At 33.8% G+C, this 22954-nt stretch overlaps 1 protein-coding gene across 1 annotated transcript; it reads left to right on the top strand.

Moving 5' to 3' along the window:
* Positions 1-8864: 8864 nt before the first annotated feature.
* On the top strand, positions 8865-18468 carry LOC110941106 (caffeic acid 3-O-methyltransferase). Its single transcript, XM_022182725.2, has 4 exons — positions 8865-9300; positions 17361-17671; positions 17931-17995; positions 18064-18468. The coding sequence occupies exons 1-4, from the start codon at positions 8921-8923 to the stop codon at positions 18358-18360; spliced, it is 1053 nt and encodes a 350-aa protein (XP_022038417.1). The 5' UTR covers positions 8865-8920; the 3' UTR covers positions 18361-18468.
* Positions 18469-22954: the final 4486 nt, after the last annotated feature.

Raw genomic sequence — 22954 nt, forward strand, 5'->3', positions numbered from 1 at the left:
ATGGTAAACGGCGACCCGGATGGTGTGGTTCTCGCGGTTCTTACAAGTCGGAGTGGTTTTCATTCTAGCGGCTCCCTATATATATATATATACATATATAGGGGATGGATCATGAGAAAACTAGTTTAAATGAGAAAACCAAAAAACTAACTAAAAAAACCTAAAAAATACCAAAAAAAAATTTTTTTTTACAATTTTTTAAAGAAAAATCGCTACTTTTTATGTATGGAAAAAAAATTTCAAAAAAAAAAAATCAAATTTTTGTTGTACTGCACATGTGCACTAATACGGAAAGCCTAAACCACTTAACCCACCCCCCACCCTAAAAACCTAAACCCCCCCACCCCCACCCCCCAAAAACCTAAATTCACCCTCCCACCAAAAGCCTAACCCCCCCCCCACCCCCCAAAAACCTAAACCCCCCCACCCCCCACCCCCCAAAAACCTAAAACTAAACCCTAAACATAAACCCGAAAAAAAACCTAAACCCCCACCCCACCCCACCCCCCCCCCCACAAAAACCTAAACCCCCCTCCCCCCACCCCCCAAAAACCTAAACCCCCCACCCCCAAAAACCTAAAACTAAACCCTAAACATAAACCCGAAAAAAAACCTAAACCCCCACCCACCCCCCCCCCCAAAAAAAAAACCTAAACCTCCCTCCCCCCACACCCAAAAACCTAATCCTAATCCTAAACCTCCAAAAAAACTAACCCTAAAAGCTATACTAGACTCAAAAAGCTAATTTTAAGCATGTAATGCAATTGTAGTACATGTTATATTGCACATGTGCACTACTATAATAATAGTGTTGAAAACAAGACGACACCATAAATCTTTTTTCATGTCACAAAAAATACGCTCGAATATACTTGAATGAAAGATAAGAAAATTTGTGATCTTATGGTGCCATTTTTGTTTTAAAATGATAATGTATGGAGAAATGGGAAATGTTTGAAAAATTATATATATTTTTTTCCAATTTTACCCCTCCTTCATTAAAAGTCCCCCCTCCTTCATTAAAAGTCTCCCCCCCCCCTCCTTTTTAGTGGATTTTAGTTAGTTTTCTAGTTTTCTCATTTATATCTAGTTTTCTCATGATCCTCTCCCTACATATATATATATATATATATATATATATATATATATATATATATATATATATATATATATATATATATATATATATATATATATAAATAGACATATATATATACATATATACATATGGAGCCGCTAGAATGAAAACCACCTCGAGTTGTAAGAACCGCGAGAACTACACCCCACGGAGCGCCGTTCGCCATGATTTTTTTTACAAGTAGATGTGTATATTATAAACACAGCCGTAAAAAATCATGGCGAACGGCGCTCCGTGGGGTGTAGTTTTTTACACCACAAGTTTGGTGAAAAAAAAAAGAAAAAAGAAAAAAAATTAAAAACACCAAACTTGTGGTGTAAAAAACTACACCCCGCGGAGCGCCGTTCGCCATGATTTTTTACGGCTGTGTTTATAATATGCACATCTACTTGTAAAAAAAATCATGGCGAACGGCGCTCCGTGGGGTGTAGTTCTCGCGGTTCTTACAACTCGAGGTGGTTCTCATTCTAGCAGCCCCCTACATACATATACATATATACACACATATATATATATATACATATATATATATACATATATATACATATATATATACATATATATATATATATTATGGTTGGTATGTTTATGTTGGTTGATAGGTTTGGTGTTGTGATGTCGCTTCTGTTCGCGTATGAGAGATTAGGAACAGTTTGCTGAGCGTGTTCGGATTGGAGGGCATATGTGGAATTGTCTGGACACTGAATGTCTCACATATTCAGCTAAGTCGTTCCACTTGTACATTTTGTATATTTTTATTTAATCGTTATTTCCATTGGTATTTTAGGTAGTTTGAGTCTTGTTTTCATCCTTACATTAAGGACAATGCAATTTTTAAGTGTGGGGATGAGACACTTGGGTCGTAGTTGTCGTACTTGTTAGTTTGAGTCAAAAAAAAGTCAATAAATACAAAAAAAAATTAAAAATCCAAAAAAAATCCAAAAAAAATAGAAATATCTTTTGAATAAGAAGTTTGCAAAAAAAAAAACGGAAAATCATAAAAAAAGTTGGGTTTTTTGTTCGAGTTCAAATAATGATAATATGAGTTAATATAGTTGAGCTTGTGTCTAGCTTGGGATTTGTGAGTAGGCCCGATTCGGTTCTAGGTTCCTTTAATTTTAATACACCTTAATTGTCGGTTTACTAGTCGGTTCTCATCTAGGAAAAGTGGGGAAATTGAAACCGTTAATAATAGTATAAGGGATGTCGTTATAAGTCAAAATTTTTAGAACTTTTTATCAAAGAAAAAAATAAAAGAGCTAGACCCAAAAAAAAATGACAAGGCCTATGTAATCTTTGTTGGGGATGGTGACTCTGACTTAGACTGCCTCTAGGATTGTTGAAAATAAAATGCAAAAAAATATTGATGCCTATGTTGTCGCTCTCGGGGATGGTGACTCTGATTGAGACAGCCTCTAGGATAAGGTACGCATAGTAAAGCTCAAAATAAAAAAAATGGAAATTTGATGTTAAATTCTCTTGATTTTGGTATAAAACGGTTAGGAAATGGGTCGAATGATTCATTCCTTTTGTTCTATAAGCTTGAGGTGGGATTAGGTGGATCTGTGATTTTTAGTGTGAGACCCTAGGTAGACTGACCGCACTTGAACCTAAATTGCATGATAAGGGTGACACGGACTTTTAAATTGCATTGATTACTCTGTTTAGACTTGCTTAATCTCATAGGTGCTAATTGTTTGTATATTGAGCCGTAGGAGTCTAATTGCCCGTGTCTTTATTTTTTTATATTTATTTTATTTATATTGAGTCTAGTAAATATGTGTGAAATTTGTGGAGGGCCCCACTTTACAATTAAATGCCCACAATATGAGGGGTCACCAAATCCTTCGTAGGGGTATTCCACATATCAGTATGATGACTCGTATCAGCAATCACATCGAGCAGAAAGGTGCCTATTTTTTGAGCAGAAAGGTGCCTATTTAAATTCTGGTGGTCTGACCCGTTTAAAATTTTTAAAAAATTATATTATTCCACCATTAAATTTTTAACTATTTTTGAGGACCGGGTGGAATTAAAACGGGTTAGATAGGGTGTAGATCAAAGAAAAGCCTCCTGATTAAATTCAAGTGTGGGGAGGTTTTGTAAAGTTTTGTAATTTTATATCTTCGGTGTATTTTTAGTATTTACGGTATGTGTTTACTTGTTTATTGAGTCGTTTATTTTTTTTTACCATGAGTCTAATTTAGTAGTTTTGAGTCCGTCTTTTGTTTAGAGTCGTTATTGCTTTAATTTTTTCTTGTTTTTGTTTATACAGGTTTGAATACATACCACCTGTACTCAATCTCTATTCGGGTGATTTTGGAGCTGCTTTTCAAATTTTAAGGCATTTACTGAGTATACCTGTCAGTGGCAGAGCCGATCGCGACCAAAATGTTATACAATCGAGTTGGATTGGACGAGTTTTCGAGCTTACGCATTATAAAACCAGCTATGTCCTTTTCATTTATGCCCTTTGTTTTTTTATTTCTTATTTATTTAGTCTTTGAGTTGGTTTCCATCCTAGATTCTTGCAATGTAGAGTTTAAGTGTGGGGATGATAAACTATCGTTTGAGTTTGTTTACTGTTAGTTTGACTCTTTAAAATTTGAAAAATAAAAAAAAATTAAAGAATTCTAAAAATCCCAAAAAAAAATTGAAAAAAAAATAGAAAATATCCTTGTTTAAGGTGTTTGCAAAATAAAAACGGAAAATGATAGAAAAATCAGGTTTGTTCGGGTTTCAAATAATAATAATATGAGAATAAAAGTTGAGCTTATGTCTAGCTTGGGATATGTGAGTAGGCCCGATTCGGTTTTTAGGTTTCCTTTGATTTTAATATACCTAATTGTTAGTTTGCTAGTGGGTTCTCATCTAGGAAAAGTAGGGAAGCCGAAACCGCCTAAAATAGTATAAGGAATGCCGTTAGAAGCTAAAATTATTTGAATTTTTTATCAAAGAAAAAAATGCAATAAATGAGCTAGACCGAATAAATGGCAAGGCCTATGTAATCTTTGTTGGGGATGGTGAATATGACTTAGATTGCCTCTGGTATTGTTTAAAAAGAAAAATTCAAAAATATCGATGCCTACATTGTCGCTCTCGTGGATGGTGACTCTGGTTGAGACAGCCTCTGGGTTAGGTATGCATAGAATAGTGCTCAAAAGAAAAGAAAAGAAAAGAAAAAAAGAGAGATGAAAAATTTGATGTTAAATTCTTTTGATTTTGGTATAAAACGGTTAGGAAATAGTCTGGTGACTGTTCCTTTTATTCTATAAGCTTGTGGCGAGATTAGGTGAAACGACAGATTCTAGTGTGGGATCCTAAGTAAATTAACCGAACTTGAACTTAAATTACATGATAAGGGCTTGGAACTGAGTTTTGGTTTAAGAGGAGAGGTATACTTGCAATCGCGGTTAACACAAGTTTTACTTTAATAAGTAATCTAGACTTTTGAAACTTGAACACTTATCTAATTCTGATTCCGTTTGCATAAGTCTTTTTCAGGGACGAAAAAAGGTTAAGTGTGGGGATATTTGATGTGTGGCAAAATACACATATTTGTCCGGTGTAAAGTGTATAATTTTTATATAGGTTTTATTTGTTTTTATTTAGTTTTAGTGTTATATTATATTATTTTGTGTTTTGGCAGGTCCTGGTGCAAATGGAGTGAAAATGAGTAATAAAGAAATATCCAGCTAGTTGAGTAGAGTAGACTGTCAGAGACCGAATAAAAACTGTAGCCATTTCTCGTGAGTGGGCCGAGCCCGCTTTCTCTATCTTATCTAAAAAGTGGTGCTATATATTATTATTATTATTAATAATATTGTTGAAGAGTGCATTTAAAAAAGAAAAGAAAAAGGAATATGCCATTGGAAGAAAGAGTGCACGCATACATTGAAAAAAAAGGCATCATGTTGGATAGAAATTTAAAAATTAAGTGGGCCTTGAAACACTTTTTATTATTTTCCATAATGGGTCCTAAATGATATATGGGGATGTAAAGTGAGGGGATGCAATATAGTATTATACTTGGAAAAAGAGGAACCGGGGTTGGACGAATTAATTGGGGGCGGCTGCATATATTATATATACACATTAGACGAGGATACATGAGGTAATACGCGACCAGAGAGACTTTGAAGGACAAATTTAGAGCTGGTTTTGCATAGGATCAAGGCTGGTTTTGAAGGACAAATTTAGAGCTGGTTCGCTGAATGGTTTGTTAGGTGAGTGGAGTAAGATTTTGCTGCATAAGATGGGCAAATTTTAAGAAAAAGAGACTGATGACACCGATATGTCATTTTGTCTTCTTTGTTCTTAAAGAAGATTTGGATGAGGAGAAAAGACTGATCCCAGTGTAAATGCTACTTTGGCCTCGATGATGATAATGAAAATGACGGGCAAATAGCATCCACCCACATGTCGTCTATCTATATCTCCAACATCCACAAACCCACTTCAACACACGAACAACAACAAAAAAAAAAAAAAAAAAAAAAAAAAAAAAAACACACCAAAACCAAAACGCCATTTATTTTGTGACAGTTCATGTAGTTTCAAAATAAGAAAGAGACTAACGACAGTGAAGATTTGGATGATAAATTGTTTTTTCTTTAATTTTCTTTTTCTGTTGTTTGTTATATAATTTTCAGCTAAGAACAAAAAATACATTAATTCTCTAAAAAAATTATAATAAAATGCCAAAAGGGCAAACGCTTGTGAAACGCCATCATGCCATAAAACGCTCAAAACTACCAAACTATTATAAAATTACTTTGGACAAGTACTATTATAATAAATCTAAAAAATATAAAACAATGTGCTAGAGAATAAAAAAAGTGCCATCTTTATCCAAACGTCATTGGAAATACAAAACGTCATAATTACAGCCATAAAGATGGGACGTGTTACAACCATAAACAGATAAAGCTGAAATAAAACACAGTAACTACAAACAGTAAAATGAAGCGACGAAAACATTATTACTAACATTTATTATATTAAAAGCCACTACACGGGAAAACTGAATTTATTTATCTTTTCAAAACGCCATACTTACCTGCCACTTTATAGCACCGCATCCTACGTGCAGGGGAAAAAAATCATTATAAAAGTAGCAACATGAGAACACAACTTAACACACCAAACATTGTCTAAAACGCCATATATTGTCCAAAACGGCAAAAACTTAAAAAAATGGCCAAGGTTATTGCATGGAGGTTTGAAAGGTCGGAGAGACGATTCATCCTAAAGTTCTCTGATAGGAGAAGGGCGAAGGTCAGAACAATCAAAGCCATACTTAGTATGGATGAAGGGGTTTAGAGGGATATTCTGGCCCTTGGAGTTCTAATGGCCAACGATTGTAAAAGAACTCGAATGGTAATAAGAAGATTTGAGAGAAAATTTCAATCAGAAGAAGAAAAAGAAGAAGAAGAAGAAGAAGAAGATGATGACGACGACGACGACGACGACGACGACGACGACGACGACGACGACGACGACGACGACGACGACGACGACGACGACGACGACGACGACGACGACGACGACGACGACGACGACGACGACGACGACGACGACGACGACGACGACGACGACGACGACGACGACGACGACGACGACGACGACGACGACGACGACGACGACGACGACGACGACGACGACGACGACGACGACGCCGCCGCTCCTCTACCAACAGTTAGCAGTTGGGTGGTGCATGAAGAAGCAGGAACAGTTGAAGTGACTTATCAACACAGGGTGAAATATCCATTGCCGATGGAGGAAATGTTGAAGACAAAGAGGCTATATCTCCTTGAACAACTCTGTAATTTAGCACCTTTACGATGCAAGATCCAGGGTTGCAAAGATATTCAAGTATAGGCTGTGGCAAAGAAGAGACGAGATGATGGCGTTATACACCAATCTAAAATATGACGATGATGATGAAGATGAAGAAAGTAAGGAATAAAGCGATGGGTACAACTCTGATGTAATCCCATCCACAGAAGACTATTAGTTTATTTTGATGTCGTATTATTGTAATCTTATAAAATATTAATAAATGGTAACGAATTATTAACAACACCACGAACGCCAAAAAATTAACCTGGGAAACACCGTAACGCCAAAAAAAATATCTATGTGACACAAAAACAATTAATTCAAACGAGACAGATCCAAAAAAACAGTAAAACGCCAAGTAATTAATGAATCTAATTAACGCCAAAATTGTCTTAGACGCCTAAAATGAAACAACATGCGACACACGAAATCGGGAAAAAAGAATATTGAAAAGACAAAAAAGCCCCTCACACCCTAATTATAACCCACGCCACGTGTTCCATCAGAATGCGTTCGCACCGTTCTCACCGTTCTCACACTTTAGGGCGTTTTCTCCTAATCCCGTACCTATATATATATATATATATATATATATATATATATAGGGTTAGGATCAAGAGTGAACATCATCCTAATTTGTGAACCTAGTGAACTAATCATAGCCATTGATTACTTTTTAGATGAAAAGGGTAGGATTGTAACTATACATATAAACTTAAATGGCAGTTATTAATATTAATTAACCAAAATGGTAACTGATCCCTATTTTTTTGTGAATCAATTTATTGATCCAATAATCAATAATTCAAATCCATTATTCAAACAAAAATGAAGTTCACGATTTCTTTTTCTTTCAATCGATTGGACAAGAATCATATTTTTCTTTTACAAAATTTTTACACATCTAGTCATTTTATAATTTGCTTAACCACTTTTATACCATATATCCAGTTATTAAATTTTACATTTAATAGAAACAATATGATTATAACTCATTATTATATGGTTAATACACCGATGTATAATTTTAGGGGTTCGAATATATATGTGTATACACACTTTACATGTGCCATGTTCCAGCAAATGTTTATTATACATACAAAAAAATTGACCAAAAGTTACTTATATACATGTGTAATTTTTACACCTCGTCTAAACAATGATTTTTTATAATACACAGGTGCCTAATTAAATGATACACATGTGTATAACAACAGTTTTAATATACGGTGTTTGATGAAAGCCAAGAGGACAACCAAAGAATCAATAAAAAAAAAACAAATGAGAGAGAAGATTACATATGAAGACCTCGAAACTTTGTACATATGTGTATAAAAAGGATATACATATATGTTAAAATAGTTTGGCTGAATAGAAATTGTGTATAAAATATACACAAACAGAACTAATAAATGGTTTATACACATATGTACTTGTGTTGAATACTCAAAGTACACATATTTATTTGTTCAAATTTCATATGTACGCATGTGCATAAAACGAATATATGTATGTGTATAAAATAGTTTGGTTGAATAGTAACTGTGTATATTTTTAAATTAATAAATTAGTTAATTGGTGAGAGAAATGAAGAGAGAGAATGTACTTAAATATTTAATTTGGAAAGAGAATTAGTTAACAATTTACCCTTATACCCTTTTCATTTATTTTCTACACATAAATAATTAGAAAATTGTCATTATTATTAATCTCAAGATCTCCTAAATCAATGGACAAGATTTGTTCATTTTGTTCACAAAAACAATATGGTTCACTCTTAAACCCTACCATATATATATATATATAGTGTTTATATCTATACAAAGGATGCACACCTATAATATCTAATAATATATATATATATAAAGGGTTGCAACATGCAACCAATGGAGTGCCATAAGTTGTTGACAACCAACAAAAAAGGACTAGAGTTCTGTGAAAATGGGTTCCAGTGAGAATCACTTTTCTTGCGCAATGGAATTGTTTAACTCCATACCATTGGCCATGGTGTTAGCGAGCACAATCAAGCTTAAGGTTCTAGAGGCTATAGCCGAAATGGGACCAGATGCCCGAGTCTCAACTCATGATATTGCCTCTCGTTTATCAATCTCCAACCAAGATGCGCCCACCATGCTAGACCGTATGCTTCGTTTGCTTGCAAGCCACTCGATTGTCACTTGCACCGAGGAGATCCATGAATCAAGGCACATTCGAGTGTACGGACTCACCCCCATGGCCAAATACTTCATCCCGAATGAAGATGGGGCATCTATAGGTCCTCTCATGCGCTTAAGTCAAGATAAAGTGTTTATTGACGGATGGTAAGTTTAGTCACATTAATATTATCCACATTTTAGAGGAAAAATGTTCAGCTTTATGGTATAAATTCTTTAAAAAATAGTTTCACATATAAAGGTTGTTTGAGTTTTAAAAAGATGATAGAATTAATAAATTGACTCAACTACCATCGCCAATAAAATCTCATAAGCCACATGTTACCTTTACATCCTTTCCTACGTCTTTTACTTTAAAAACGTAACTTTAACATAACAATATTATGATTAAATAAATGATAAAAAAATGCTAGATCTATATTTTTTAAAGTTATAACATTTGAAAAAGTGACCAAGGTTTAAAATTGGTGTGGGGATGAGTTTTTTCACCTCTCTCTCTCATTCTCTCTCTGTCTCTCTCTATATATTATGAAAAACTTTTTATATAAAAGCTTTATACCATCACATTTATTGCGACACAGTAAATTTGTACTTATTTTTCAAGATTTTTATCTAATATATATGTGTGTATATATATATATATATATATATATATATATATATATATATATATATAATTGCGCTAAAATAAGAACCACCTCGAGTTGTAAGAAACGTGAGAACTTTTTGATCCAGGGCGAGGTGGACTAAATTTCTTTTTCATAAACGTAGATGCATGTATTATAAACACATTTGTAAAAAAAAAATGTCGTGTGTGTAGTTTTAAGCACCACAAGTTTGTGTTTTCGGGTACCGTAAATTTTCTGGTAAGATTTACGGTACCTGTAAACACAAACTTGTGTTTCTCAAAACTACACACATGACATTTTTTTTTGAATTTTTTTTTACAAATGTGCTTATAATATACGCATCTACGTTTATGAAGAAAAAATTTTGGTCCACCTCGCCCCGTACGGTGTAGTTCTCATAGTTCTTACAACTCGAGGTGGTTCTCATTTTAGCGGTCCCATATATATATATATATATATATATATATATAATTTTGTTTTTCTCATATAACTTTTCTTTGTTGATATACGATGTTTAATAAAAATTCAACAGGTTGTGACAATTTATCTATTTTAATCTACAACAATTCAATGCAAATTTAAGAAAACTACACTCAATAAATTTTATATGTGTACAATTTATTCCAAGCTCATTTTTATATAAATTAGTATAAATGTGGATACAAAGAAACATATCGCAACCATGTATTTGAATTCATATAAATTATTTTCAATTAAAAGCCATAAGAGCATGCAAAATTATATGTTGGAACACAAACATAAAAGATAACTAAAAGCTTACATCAAATGAGTTGGTGTAAAAGAAATTTTATACCGTTCTCGGAGTAAATGGTATGCGTGTATGGCGCTCGTAAGTGTGCTATATTTGTCTGAATCTGACCCTTGTATTTTTTTAAACAACAAATTTACCTTAAAAATCTCATAAGTAGCAAAGTTATTGATTGGGTGTGATGAATATGAATATTTTTCTATTCCTCAAATTTAGGCTACATGTAATTAAAACGTACTATAATAACAGCTATAGTTGTTTATGCATGCATAAAATAGTTATTGCTTTGCACAGACTTTTTTTTATATAAAAGAAAATTATTATTTATCGGTAACATATTTATATAATTGCATATTGTAATAGTACTAGGTATTTATATGGAAGTGGGATGGCATAATGGTGATTCGGAGAGCTAAAAACCGCTAGAATTGATCCCCAAATAGTCAAATGACCATTTTCTAAAGGCTAGAACGTTTACAACGCTCAAAACCGGTTCAAACCAATTTTAGTCGCGTTGGTTTAGGGACTGGTTTCGGTTTGGGACCGGTTTTGATAAAACTTGTTTGGGTCGTGTCGGGTTGTCGGTTTTGGTTGCCAAACACGAGTTTTTTTTGCCATCTCTTTAAAAAGGTACTGATCCATAGATGTATTAAAAGGTTATCTAGGCTTAAGAACTCATCTATGTGGCTTTTTTTGTTTTTTTGAGTTTTGAATAAACTGACATTGGTAATTGGCAACAACTTTCAGATAGGATATGGATGGCCATAGCTTGAGACTTTGAATCTGTGAGGTGTGAAATTCATTTGAGTATTTGTTCTTTTGTTAATTGAATACAAGACAGATCCTTTACGAGGATCATGGTCCGGTAGTACCAATGTTCATGACCGGACAGGACATCGAACCGGACACCCACTTGGGTCACTGGTCAGATTAAAGAACCGGATAAGGTTATAAATAGCTTATTTCTTTTAATATGTAAACTACAAAGTTTATAATATAACTTCTATAAATTAAATAACAAATTAAATTAAAAAAAATAGTCTATATACTTTTTAGTTATTTATAAAGCCATAAATAGTTACCATTTTCCAAATGAAAAAAATGTTTTGTGAAACTACAAATAACAAACATATATGGTTTTCGAATTATAATACATTTTCTCTAGAATCTTAAATTTTATAATTTATAATAAAATCATTAAATGTGTATAGAGAAGTCACAACCTAGTCTAGTCTGTCACAACCTTATATATATATAGGGGATGGATCATGAGAAAATTAGTTTAAATGAGAAAACCAAAAAACTAACCAAAAAAACCTAAAAAAAATACCAATTTTTTTTTTTTTACAATTTTTAAAGAAAAATCGCTACTTTTATGTATGGAAAAAAATTTAAAAAAAAATAAATAAAAAAATTTTGTTGTACTGCACATGTGCACTAATACGGAAAGCCTAAACCACTTAACCCACCCCCCACCCACACCCCCCAAAAACCTAACCCCCCCACCCCACCCCCTAAAAACCTAAATTCACCCTCACACCAAAAGCCTAACCCCCCCCCCCTCCACCCCCCAAAAACCTAAAACTAAACCCTAAATATAAACCCGAAAAAAACCTAAACCCCCCACCCCACCCCACCCTCCCCCCCCCCAAAAAAAAAAAACCTAACCCCTCTCCCCCCAAAAACCTAAACCCCCCCACGCCCCACCCCCCACCCCCCAAAAACCTAAAACTAAACCCGAAAAAAACCTAAACCCCCCACCCCCCTCCCAAAAAAAAAAAAAAAAAAAAAAAAAAAAAAAAAAAAACCTAAACCCCCCTCCCCCACACCCAAAAACCTAATCCTAATCCTAAACCTCCAAAAAACTAACCCTAAAAGCTAAACTAGACTAAAAAAACTAATTTTAAGCATGTAATGCAATTGTAGTACATGTTATATTGCACATGTGCACTGCTATAATAATAGTGTAGAAAACAAGACGACACCATAAATCTTTTTTTATGTCATAAAAAATATGCTCGAATATACTTGAATGAAAGATAAGAAAATTTGTGATCTTATGGTGCCATTTTTGTTTTAAAATGATAACGTATGGAGAAATGGGAAATGTTTGAAAAGTTATATATTTTTTTTCTAATTTTACCCCTCCTTCATTAAAAGTCTCCCTCCCCCTCCTTTTTAGTGGATTTTAGTTAGTTTTCTAGTTTTCTCATTTATATTTAGTTTTCTCATGATCCTCTTCATATATATATATATATATATATATATATATATATATATATATATATATATATATATATAATTGCGCTAAAATAAGAACCACCTCGAGTTGTAAGAATCGTGAGAACTTTTTGAACCGGGGCGAGGTGGAGCAAATTTTTTTTCATAAACGTAGATGCGTGTATTATAAACACATTTGTAAAAAAAAAAAAATCAAAAAAAAATGTCGTGTGTGTAGTTTTGAGCACCACAAGTTTGTGTTTACGGGTACCGTAAATTTTCCGGTATGATTTACGGTACCAGTAAACACAAACTTGTGGTGCTCAAAACTACACACGACATTTTTTTTTGAAATTTTTATTAACAAATGCGTTTATAATACACGCATCTACGTTTATGAAATAAAATTTTGGTCCACGTCGTCCCGTACGGTGTAGTTCTCACGGTTCTTACAACTCGAGATGGTTCTCATTTTAGCGGTCCCCTATATATATATATATATATATATATATATATATATATATATATATATATATATATTTCATCTATATTAAAGTATTTAAACTAAACACTTAGAGAGTCATTTCCATTTCTCTTTCCTAATTTATTCAAACTAGCAATAAGACCCGCGCGCGTTGAAGCGCGGGTACGTCACAAACATCGAATAGATTAGTTCAAATGTTATGTGATGCGTTAATCATATGAAAACGCGTGTTTTGACGTTTCCCGATTGAACTCAATGTAACCTATATAAGCATTGCGATTGGATCAAAACATAAAGTAAATCAAATTTATATCGTACAATCATAATGTATTATATGTGACCCGACTCATACATAGAAAATGTACCACATGTAACCGAAAAGTTGACACGTATAATTAAAAGAGATTAATTAGAACTTTCAAAAAAAGGAAAAAAAGAAACCCGATTTGACTCCACTCGAAACAAATTTTACCAAACATTTATAAAATAAGCACGAAAAACATATTATATTTGACCTGACTCATTTCCCAAAAAAGTTTACATCGAAACATACACCAACTTGAATGTATACCGAAACGTACATAAAAATGTTTTTTTTTAAACGAAAACGTATTATATTTGACCTATCTCATTTTTAGAAAAAGTTTACGTCGAAACGTAGAGCAAATCGAATTCCTACCGAAAAATACATAAAAATATGCACATAAAAAATAGTTTTATTTAAAGTAAAAGAGGTATAAGGGTAAAGTTGAAACAAATTATTAGTAAAAAACTTAAAAGGTTAAATACGTTCGTAAAATCGTGCCAAGTAGCACCAATACCATACCACTGCTAGCGACCACCAATATCAGGAAAACTCGTAAAAATAAAAAAAAATAAAAATGGAATAAATAACACCGAATGAAAAAACAAACGTAAAATTGTTGAACTACGCACGCCCGTTGTGTCATGTTAATGCGAAAAATTAGACCGTAACCTAAAACGTAGAAAAGAATAACTAAGTCGATCTAGGACTCGCACGTAGCGATGAACTTCTCAAACGGAGAAAAATAGACGCGTTGCGATGGGTCTGTCAAACGGGAAAAAAATAGACACCAAACATTGAACCCCACACGCACGTTGCGACGTGTTGACTCGCAAATTTAGAACGAAATATAAATCGAAAAACTTACGAAAGATAAAAGTGTTAGGGACTAAAGTTGAACATAAAAAGGTGTTTGTGTTAAATTGTAAGATGAAAAATTTTAGGTTAAAAGTAAAAAATTAAAGGGGTAAAAATGTAAAAAAATAAAAGACTTTTAGGTTGAAACTAAAAAATCAAAATTTTTTTTGGAAAACACCCTATGCATAGGGTATAACCATATGAAGCAATAACATGTTGCTTAATTATAGTGTGGTAATGGCTCCAAATCTTTCATTCTCTGACCTGCAACACAACACTCACCGGAACCTTTATCGTCATCCATCACAGCCTCTGTATGCGACTGATACCGCCTCTCGTTCTTCTACTCCTCTACTCCGTTCAGATCTGTTGCGTCCACCGGTCCAACCTCTCCGGATTACCGAACTTCCAGCCGAACCGCCGGTCACTGGCCAAGCCACTGGGTTGATGTAGAAACGGTCTGAACAAGGGAACCGGCCCTGCAAAGCTGACGGATCCCGGCCTGACCGGTCCGGTCCGGTCCGGTCCGGCCGGTCCGGGTTTGATAACATTGGGTAATACAAACATAAAAAGAGGTGCCCGTTTATTTTATTCGTCTGGGCCCTAGACTTTTTAAGGATTTTTTGGGGACGACTCTGGTTTAATATTTGTATTTTGTATGGCTCTACATATTTTTATGTTATCTTCATGCCAACTTTTTAAAAAAATATTGTAAAAACAGATAAAATGTTTTTAAATTTGCGTCAAAATATTTGATATGGTAAAATATTTGCTTCAAGTTTTCTCTAACTAAAAACTTTCCACGTTTCTTAACTCCACATATTGCATCGACCAAGTGTAATAATTACCCTTATTTTTGTACTTTCATATTCCTAAATCGTTTGATAAAAAAGAAAGTTCAATTTTAACCATAACTTAGTAGTAAGTCTAGTGGTGCTTGTAACCTAAAAAATGGTGTGAGTTTAGATTCTTATAAGTGAAATCTTAATATGTTATGTGAGATTTAGGTGTAAAAAATTGCATCCTAGAGAAAATAAAAATAAAAACAATTTAAATTTTAGATGTTCTGATTCCCATGAACTAGATACCACACATGGCAAATTATTTTGATTACGTTATTAATTACTAAAAGACAAAAGGCATATCAAGTGGCCAGAAATATACTAGAAATATCAACGAGTTAATCTTTGTTATAATGAAATATACCAGAAAAAGATATATAATATAATTACTTCATAAAAACATTATGCAAATAAATTAATGACAAAAATCTGAAACAAAATTTATCGTCCATAGGAATGTAATAAGCTCTCATGGTTATGGATTAAAAAATCTGAAAAATTAATATCATCCATAGGAATGTAAGCTCTCATGGTTGTGGATTAAAAGGATTGAAAAGTCATGGTTGGAATTTTATCAATTAACAATAGATTAGTATTTAGGATTCGTGCTTTGTGGTGGTATCGTTAAACAGAATAAAAAATAGACGTAAAAATTTTGAACCACGTACACGTGTTTAAACCAAAATTTAAAAGATAGAAGAAAATACGCACGTTGCGAAAGGACCGTTAAACTGCAAAAAAATACGTTAAATCCCACACACGCTCTAGCTTATACCGAGTCCAAGCGAAAAAAAAAGTACACTAAAAGCATGACCAACAAAACAAAATGTATAACCACATAAAACATAAACTTGTAAGTAAAAACTGAATAGTAATATTGTCCAAAAACTTAAGGCCTGTATTAGGAAAACGATAATATAAGAGTAAAACTGAAACTTAAAAACTTTAGACTAAAAAGTGTATATTGTATAAGGGTAAAAATTTAAAACTAAAAAAAGAAAAAGAAAAATAAAAAAAAAAACTATCCCAGCCAGTCAGTGGCTCACATTAAAAGAAAAAAAAACTCAAAACCTTGAGTCACTCGTATGCGACTTAAGAAGTACAAAATTGAATAGCAAATCCTAGATACGACTAAATTTTGTAAATTACAACACAACTAAATTTTGTAAATTACAACATAGGAAATAAGAATGGTTGGATCTTATCAATTACCTATTACCTATTGCTGCAATTACCGTGAGGGGAACAGTGCCAGGTAGTTACCAGGCACTCCTTCATTGGCCGTTGCTTTTTGTATTTAATTTTTAAACATTCAACTTTGTTTACCTACCTCGTGCCCTCTCACTAGTCGTTGCTTCTCGCCGGAAAAACCCTACCCGCCCCTCTCTTAGTCTCGAATCCTCTTCTTTTGTATTACTTCTCTTTTTCAAAGGTAATGCAATGAGGCCGATGATGCATTTTGTGACCCAATTAATGGGCAAATTATATATTAGTTTCTCTGTTGATGGTATTGGCATAGTTTCTTTGTTTGAGTCGTACATGAGAGTTAATTTTCTGGAGAAGACGGTTGAAGATAAAATGGAACAAGAGATGAATATAAGACACCTCTTCAATTTTTAAATTTAAAGGCATATGAACCGAACCATCAGAGATGAATATATCAAATTCTAAATCTAAGGGCGGTTACATATGAACCAAGGATCTTTTTGTTAATAATTGGCGTGAGTTTGTAATTGTGAAGCGTCGTATTTGTTTATAACTGTCGCGAATTGGTAACTGCATGTTTTATCTGACGTGAGTTGGTATTTGTATAAGTATATGATACGGTTACATTATATTTGTCTGTTATTATAAAGGAATTAAAGTCTGTAATTAAAAAAGTTTTATTTGAGAGGTTTTATCCAAGCAAAGCTGCACATACAATATTAAGGAGAAATAATTGTCAGTTTATGATAAAAGTATAACTATTCACATTATGGGAGTATATGCATGATTTGATAAAATTTTTGATTAAAACAAGAAAATTTAAATTTTTTTTGTCACGCTTTTAGCTGTTTTAATTCTATTGATTCTACGTGCTTTTGTGTTTACAATATACAAGGCTTGAACTTGAAGATGCAGTCCTTAAAGGAGGCGTTCCATTTGACAAGGCTCATGGAGCAAACACATTTGAATATTCAACATTAGATGCAAGATTCAGTGAGGTTTTCAATAAAGCCATGATGGATCATAGTACTATTGTAATGAAGGAAATTTTGAACCACTATCATGGTTTCGACAATCTCGGATGTGTGGTTGATGTTGGAGGTGGTCTAGGGATCACACTTAGTATGATTGTATCGAAGCATCCCACCATTAAGGGGATTAATTTCGATTTGCCACATGTGATTCAACATGCACCCGCATATCCAGGTATGCATGTTATCAATTTCATTACACAATTATCCCATTTGCACATATTTGTACATTTGTTTGTGAAATGTGTTCTTACTTATAAGTGTTCGTAAGATGGTTACATACTTATATTTATTTATACATACCCCTCTTGCATGAGAATAATGTGTGAAAAATATTTAATTTTTAAATTTTAAATGTAGATGAGATGTGTTTTTTGCTATATTTTATACAACCATACACATGTACATTGCTATGATTTAATGAATTGCTATAGGTATTGAACATGTTGGAGGAGATATGTTTAAAGAGGTTCCTAAAGGAGATGCCATTTTTATGAAGGTAATTTAAATCAACCCTATTTATATATAAATTTTTAACATGTTGCTAACTAATTACATATGAGACAGTGGATTTTACATAATTGGAGTGATGATTCTTGCATAAAGTTACTAAAGAACTGCTATAAGTCTTTGTCTGAAAACGGAAAGGTTATTATCGTAGAGGCGATTCTATCTTTTGTACCAGATACGAGCTCGTCTGGCAAAGTCAACAGTGGCTTAGATGTGGTGATGATGGCTCATTTTCAAGGTGGAAAGGAGCGCACTGAGGATGAGTTTCTTGCACTAGCTAAAGGTGGTGGATTCACAGGGATTAGAAAGGAATGTTTTGTTTGCAACTCATGGGTCATGGAATTCTATAAGTAGATTTATCTCTAGTTGTTGTTTCAACAAAAACTTAAACCCATAATAAAATCCAAACAATAACGTGTGTAAAACATGGTTATGCAATAAAGTGTTTGAAGTTGTGACACAGTTTAAACTCTTCATTTCTTTGGTTTCACAATAGGTTTAGTATTTTTCTAACCGCACCAAAGGGTTTGGTTAATGTTTACACTCAAAACTGGTTGGAAAAAAAAAAAAAAAACCAAACCTGTAAGATTTTGTGCTGTGTATTTTTTTTATTTTTTATGTTTTACTTGGGCTTTTACTTATTTTAAGTTGGTTTATACACATGAAGTATAAGGAGTTAGTCTTTTATAATGTTGTAACAATATGGCTTCTTTATTTTGATTGTATCTAATGCATTTTTTCCTATAAAGACATAATAAACCGAAGTCGTGAAACCAGACCATTAGTAACTTGCCTGGTTTATTTTTAATTTTCAACTATTTGGTTTTGTTTACAATGATAAAAAGCCATTACTAATGATTTGGTTCACAAATGACCTAAAAACCGCTTAAACTGAAGCGTAAACAACCCTAGGCAAAGTATGTTATTTATTCTATATTTTTATCACAGAGTAGATTTTGTTAGTAATTTTATTTATTATTATCTGAGAGGTCTAATTAATATCAACTTCAATGAAATAAAGAGAAAAAAAAGTGAAGAGAGTGATCAATAATAAGAATCCCGAAGACTCAAGCTTAACTTTCGATTACTAAATAATCTAAACCCCTTAAATTGTAGCCTTGATACTAGCTTGTCCCACCCTGAATGAACCTGGGTGAATGACTTTGGTTAGATTTACACAACTTGCACAACGTAAGACTTTTCAAATGCTTCATAAACATTTTTAAAAATACATCTATAATTGTTATGGCAAAAAGCTTAGTTTTGTAGTAGTGGATGTGAGGTGGCCTAGGAATTACCCTTAGTATGATTATTAAAACATCTAACCATTAAGGGGATTAATTTCGATTTGTCATGTAACACCCTACAAATGCGGAAACATGGAGTGAGACGAGCATGATTTCACACTGTTTATTCGAGAAAAAGTATATAAACCATTCCACATAAACAAATAAGGTCTCAATGTCTAATACGGATTACACGCCTTAGAAAATGTATTCAACGAGTTGACACCAACTCGCATATTGCGAGGGGATGTTGATCATGAAAGTCTTTAGTAGCACTACATAGTACATACCATACAAAATCATTTCATCTAGAAAGTGGTCAAAAAAATTAATATAAAGTTCTAAAAGGAAGTTGGTTCAAAAGCAAATAATAGTGTGCAAAAAGTTCAAGGTAAAATAGGCTTTAATTTTTGTTTTTGCGTAACATACAAAAAAACAACTAACTATTTGTATACCAGAATTTTATATATATTAGTGTTTTAGGTTCAATATTATACCGATATTGTAGCCATATTCACTATAGCTTACAGTACAAAAAAAAATATACTATATTGTGAATAAAGTTGTATTCAACAAAATTTATGTAATGCCTCGCATTTCTGTACTTTCCTTAATTAAAAAGCGTTGTTGTAAATTCTATTTTGGAAATTTGTGTTTGTATTGTATTCTATTTCGTTTCAACTTTGTAATTCGAGACTATTGATCATAATGAAATTCAAGTGTTTATCCACATTTATGTTAAACATGTTAGACATGTTTGCATGTTCACACTCAAAATCGATGTTTTAAACACCATTATACATGTTTTATACATGTACAAATACATAATTACGCTTGTTACGTCGAAAACCGGCTAGAATACGCGAATTCACGAAACTTGGATCTTCGAGAGAAGGGAAGGCACCCTTAGCATGAGGGCCCCTTCGTACGAATGGCCCTGTCGTCCCAATCCTCTCTCGCTCTAATCCCCTTTCGGACGAGAAGCCTCTCGTCCCAAGCTCACCCTAAACTTATAAATAAGTGCATAACCTCACTCATTTCACTCCCCTAGTCGCTCAGACGCACTCTCAAACGCTCTAAACTCTCTTGGCGATCAGAAGCATTTCAGTAATATTTCTATCTTTTTCTTTCATTTTCCTTACATTTTCTTGCATTTTAGTTTCATTTCTTTAACTTTTTCTACAAAACATCTTGTTCGCATACATCTCATGGATGGTTTTCACGAGTTTGCCATGTCAAACCTAAACCTACTGATGAAACTTCACCACTTATGAGATTCAAACATTATAAACTTTGATTTAAACTTGGTCTTACATTTCATTTTATTTCCTGTTACGAACTTGTTGGAAACCCACCAGGCTTACAACACAGTTCATAGTTGTGGGTTTGCGTTAGGGTTAATTTTCACTAAGAAATGATCTGCTTCTGATGGATCAAATGAACGTTTTTGACAAACTTGCACCATTCGCACGAAAGGCAATACGCTTCGTGCGAATGGGTATCCCCTTAGCACGAAGGGACTATTTTCACATGTTTTCGTTTTCGTTTTTGATTTCGTTTCTATTTGATTCTAGTTCACCAAACAGTTTGCTAGTCACAAAGTAAGTTAACCCCGTCCAGCCTCCAACACTTGCTTCACACCTTCTATGTTGAGACGGCACACCCGGGTTGTCCTTACTTGACTGTTTGGCTATTTTACTTGTTGTTTTCATTTCATATACCAATTACTATTACTGTGTTATATTTACAAACATAGTTTTACGCGCGAATCATCGTTCAAACCAGACCAGTCGCACGAAGGGTCTGTTACTTGATTTGTTTCATACATTTTCATTTTTTAAGGTCTGATCCGAACCCTTATCACATCAGAATACTCACACCTTCGTTTACCCATTTCAGGGTGACCTCGGTGTACCAACCTTCAACTAATCAGCTCTCGGTGTTCGTGAAAATCTACGCAAAACTGTGAGTATACTCCATCCCATTTTCATTTTATACACTTTGGGTGCAACATGTACAATTATACAAAAACACGCAACACTATTAAGCTTGTTACAAAATCACACTCTATCCACTATTAAACATGAGACTTGTTATACTTGTTAATCTCGCATGCTATGTTTACACGTGTCTATAAGCTCATTAATTTTACAAGCCTACCTTAACAATTATAGCGCTATAGGACTAATGCCCCGCTCGTATTCTTATGGTATTGTTAAGTAAATACCATTACACCCTCTTCGTTTCGCGGATGTTGGGTAATCACGATTGCGTTGTAGGACCGGTTTTGACTCCGAAACGATTGCGTAATCGAACGTGTGACGTGCGGAATCCGTACACGAACGCGAGCTAACACACGAGACGTAATCTAAACTGTGATTCTATTGAGTTGATCTAAAAACGTACAGCACCTGAATCACAAACAATGAACTTTCTTTCTCTAGCTTCTCTCTCTAGCCTCTAGCTCTCCAAATGACAAATGTTCTAAAAGCTCCAAAAGTTCTAAATGAGAACCCTAAAGGTTCTATTTATAGGCCAAGGGGTTTAATGAGGTTTCTCATTAATTACAATCATGCCACCTTGCCTTTTGACTAAGTAACACTAAAATAACAATATAAATCTCGTTTTCTTCGCTTTCTGCTACGGACTAGATTGACGGAGGCGATAGACAGATAATGCATTAACAGACTCCCCCTTGGATATTGCTGCAGTCAATCTGTAGTCAAGCCCGTAGCGACTTTTCTTTCTCTCTCTCTTTGAGTCTTCTCGAAGCTTTAACACGTCTTCATCAACGTAGACTCTCTTTTGTTTGAACAGAATCCCCATGGATCTGTTTTCAGCTTCAACTCCCCCTTTCAGTAAACTCTTCAGGCTCCCCCTTTCGTCAAGCTTCCGTGCTTTGGGATCGACACCAGGCTTTCCAGTTACAAGCTCTTCCAGGAACGATACCTGGCTCTTCGCACGCTTCCGTTTGCGTTGAGCTCGTCTTCAGACTCCCCCTTAGACTCGGCTGTCGGGATCGTAGTCTGGTATAACATCTGCAATTCTCAAACATTTATAAGTAACAATGTTTTGAACATTCAATTTTCCAGAAATTGTAATCTGGCACTATTCAACTCTCTAAATCACTCCCCCTATCAACAATCTTTACAGATTTGGCAGTGTTAAAGAATCCAACTCCCTCACAGTTAATCGTCCAAGTCCAAACTAATGACCTTGGAGATATCACAAACTGTTTTTGAAATTTTTGATTTTAATTCAAGTATCAAGTTAATGAACTTGTTTTATTTTCAGAAACACAATCAGCTTACTTAGATTTTGAAACTCAGCAACTCAGACATCGGTTTATCGAAAATAAAGCAGAAATCAAAATCTTTTTGTATTTTCTGAAAATATAAAGCAGTAAAGAAATATATACAAACATATTTACAGACAATATTTTTGTTTGAGTATGCGTCAGAGGATCATATCAGTTTTTGACAAGTCACAAGTACCGTTGAGCTTAATTACACATTAAGAATTAAACAATTCACTTAGATTGTCGATATACTGATCCACTTAAATTTTCACACAAATTTCAACTAATTCAGGATACGAATTAGATGTTTTAAGACTTAAACTTATTCATGTGTCCCACCTCTTGAATATACTCCCGTATCCAG

The sequence above is a fragment of the Helianthus annuus genome, chromosome 5 (assembly GCF_002127325.2).
Source record: "Helianthus annuus cultivar XRQ/B chromosome 5, HanXRQr2.0-SUNRISE, whole genome shotgun sequence".
In the NCBI taxonomy this organism is placed as follows: Eukaryota; Viridiplantae; Streptophyta; class Magnoliopsida; order Asterales; family Asteraceae; genus Helianthus; species Helianthus annuus.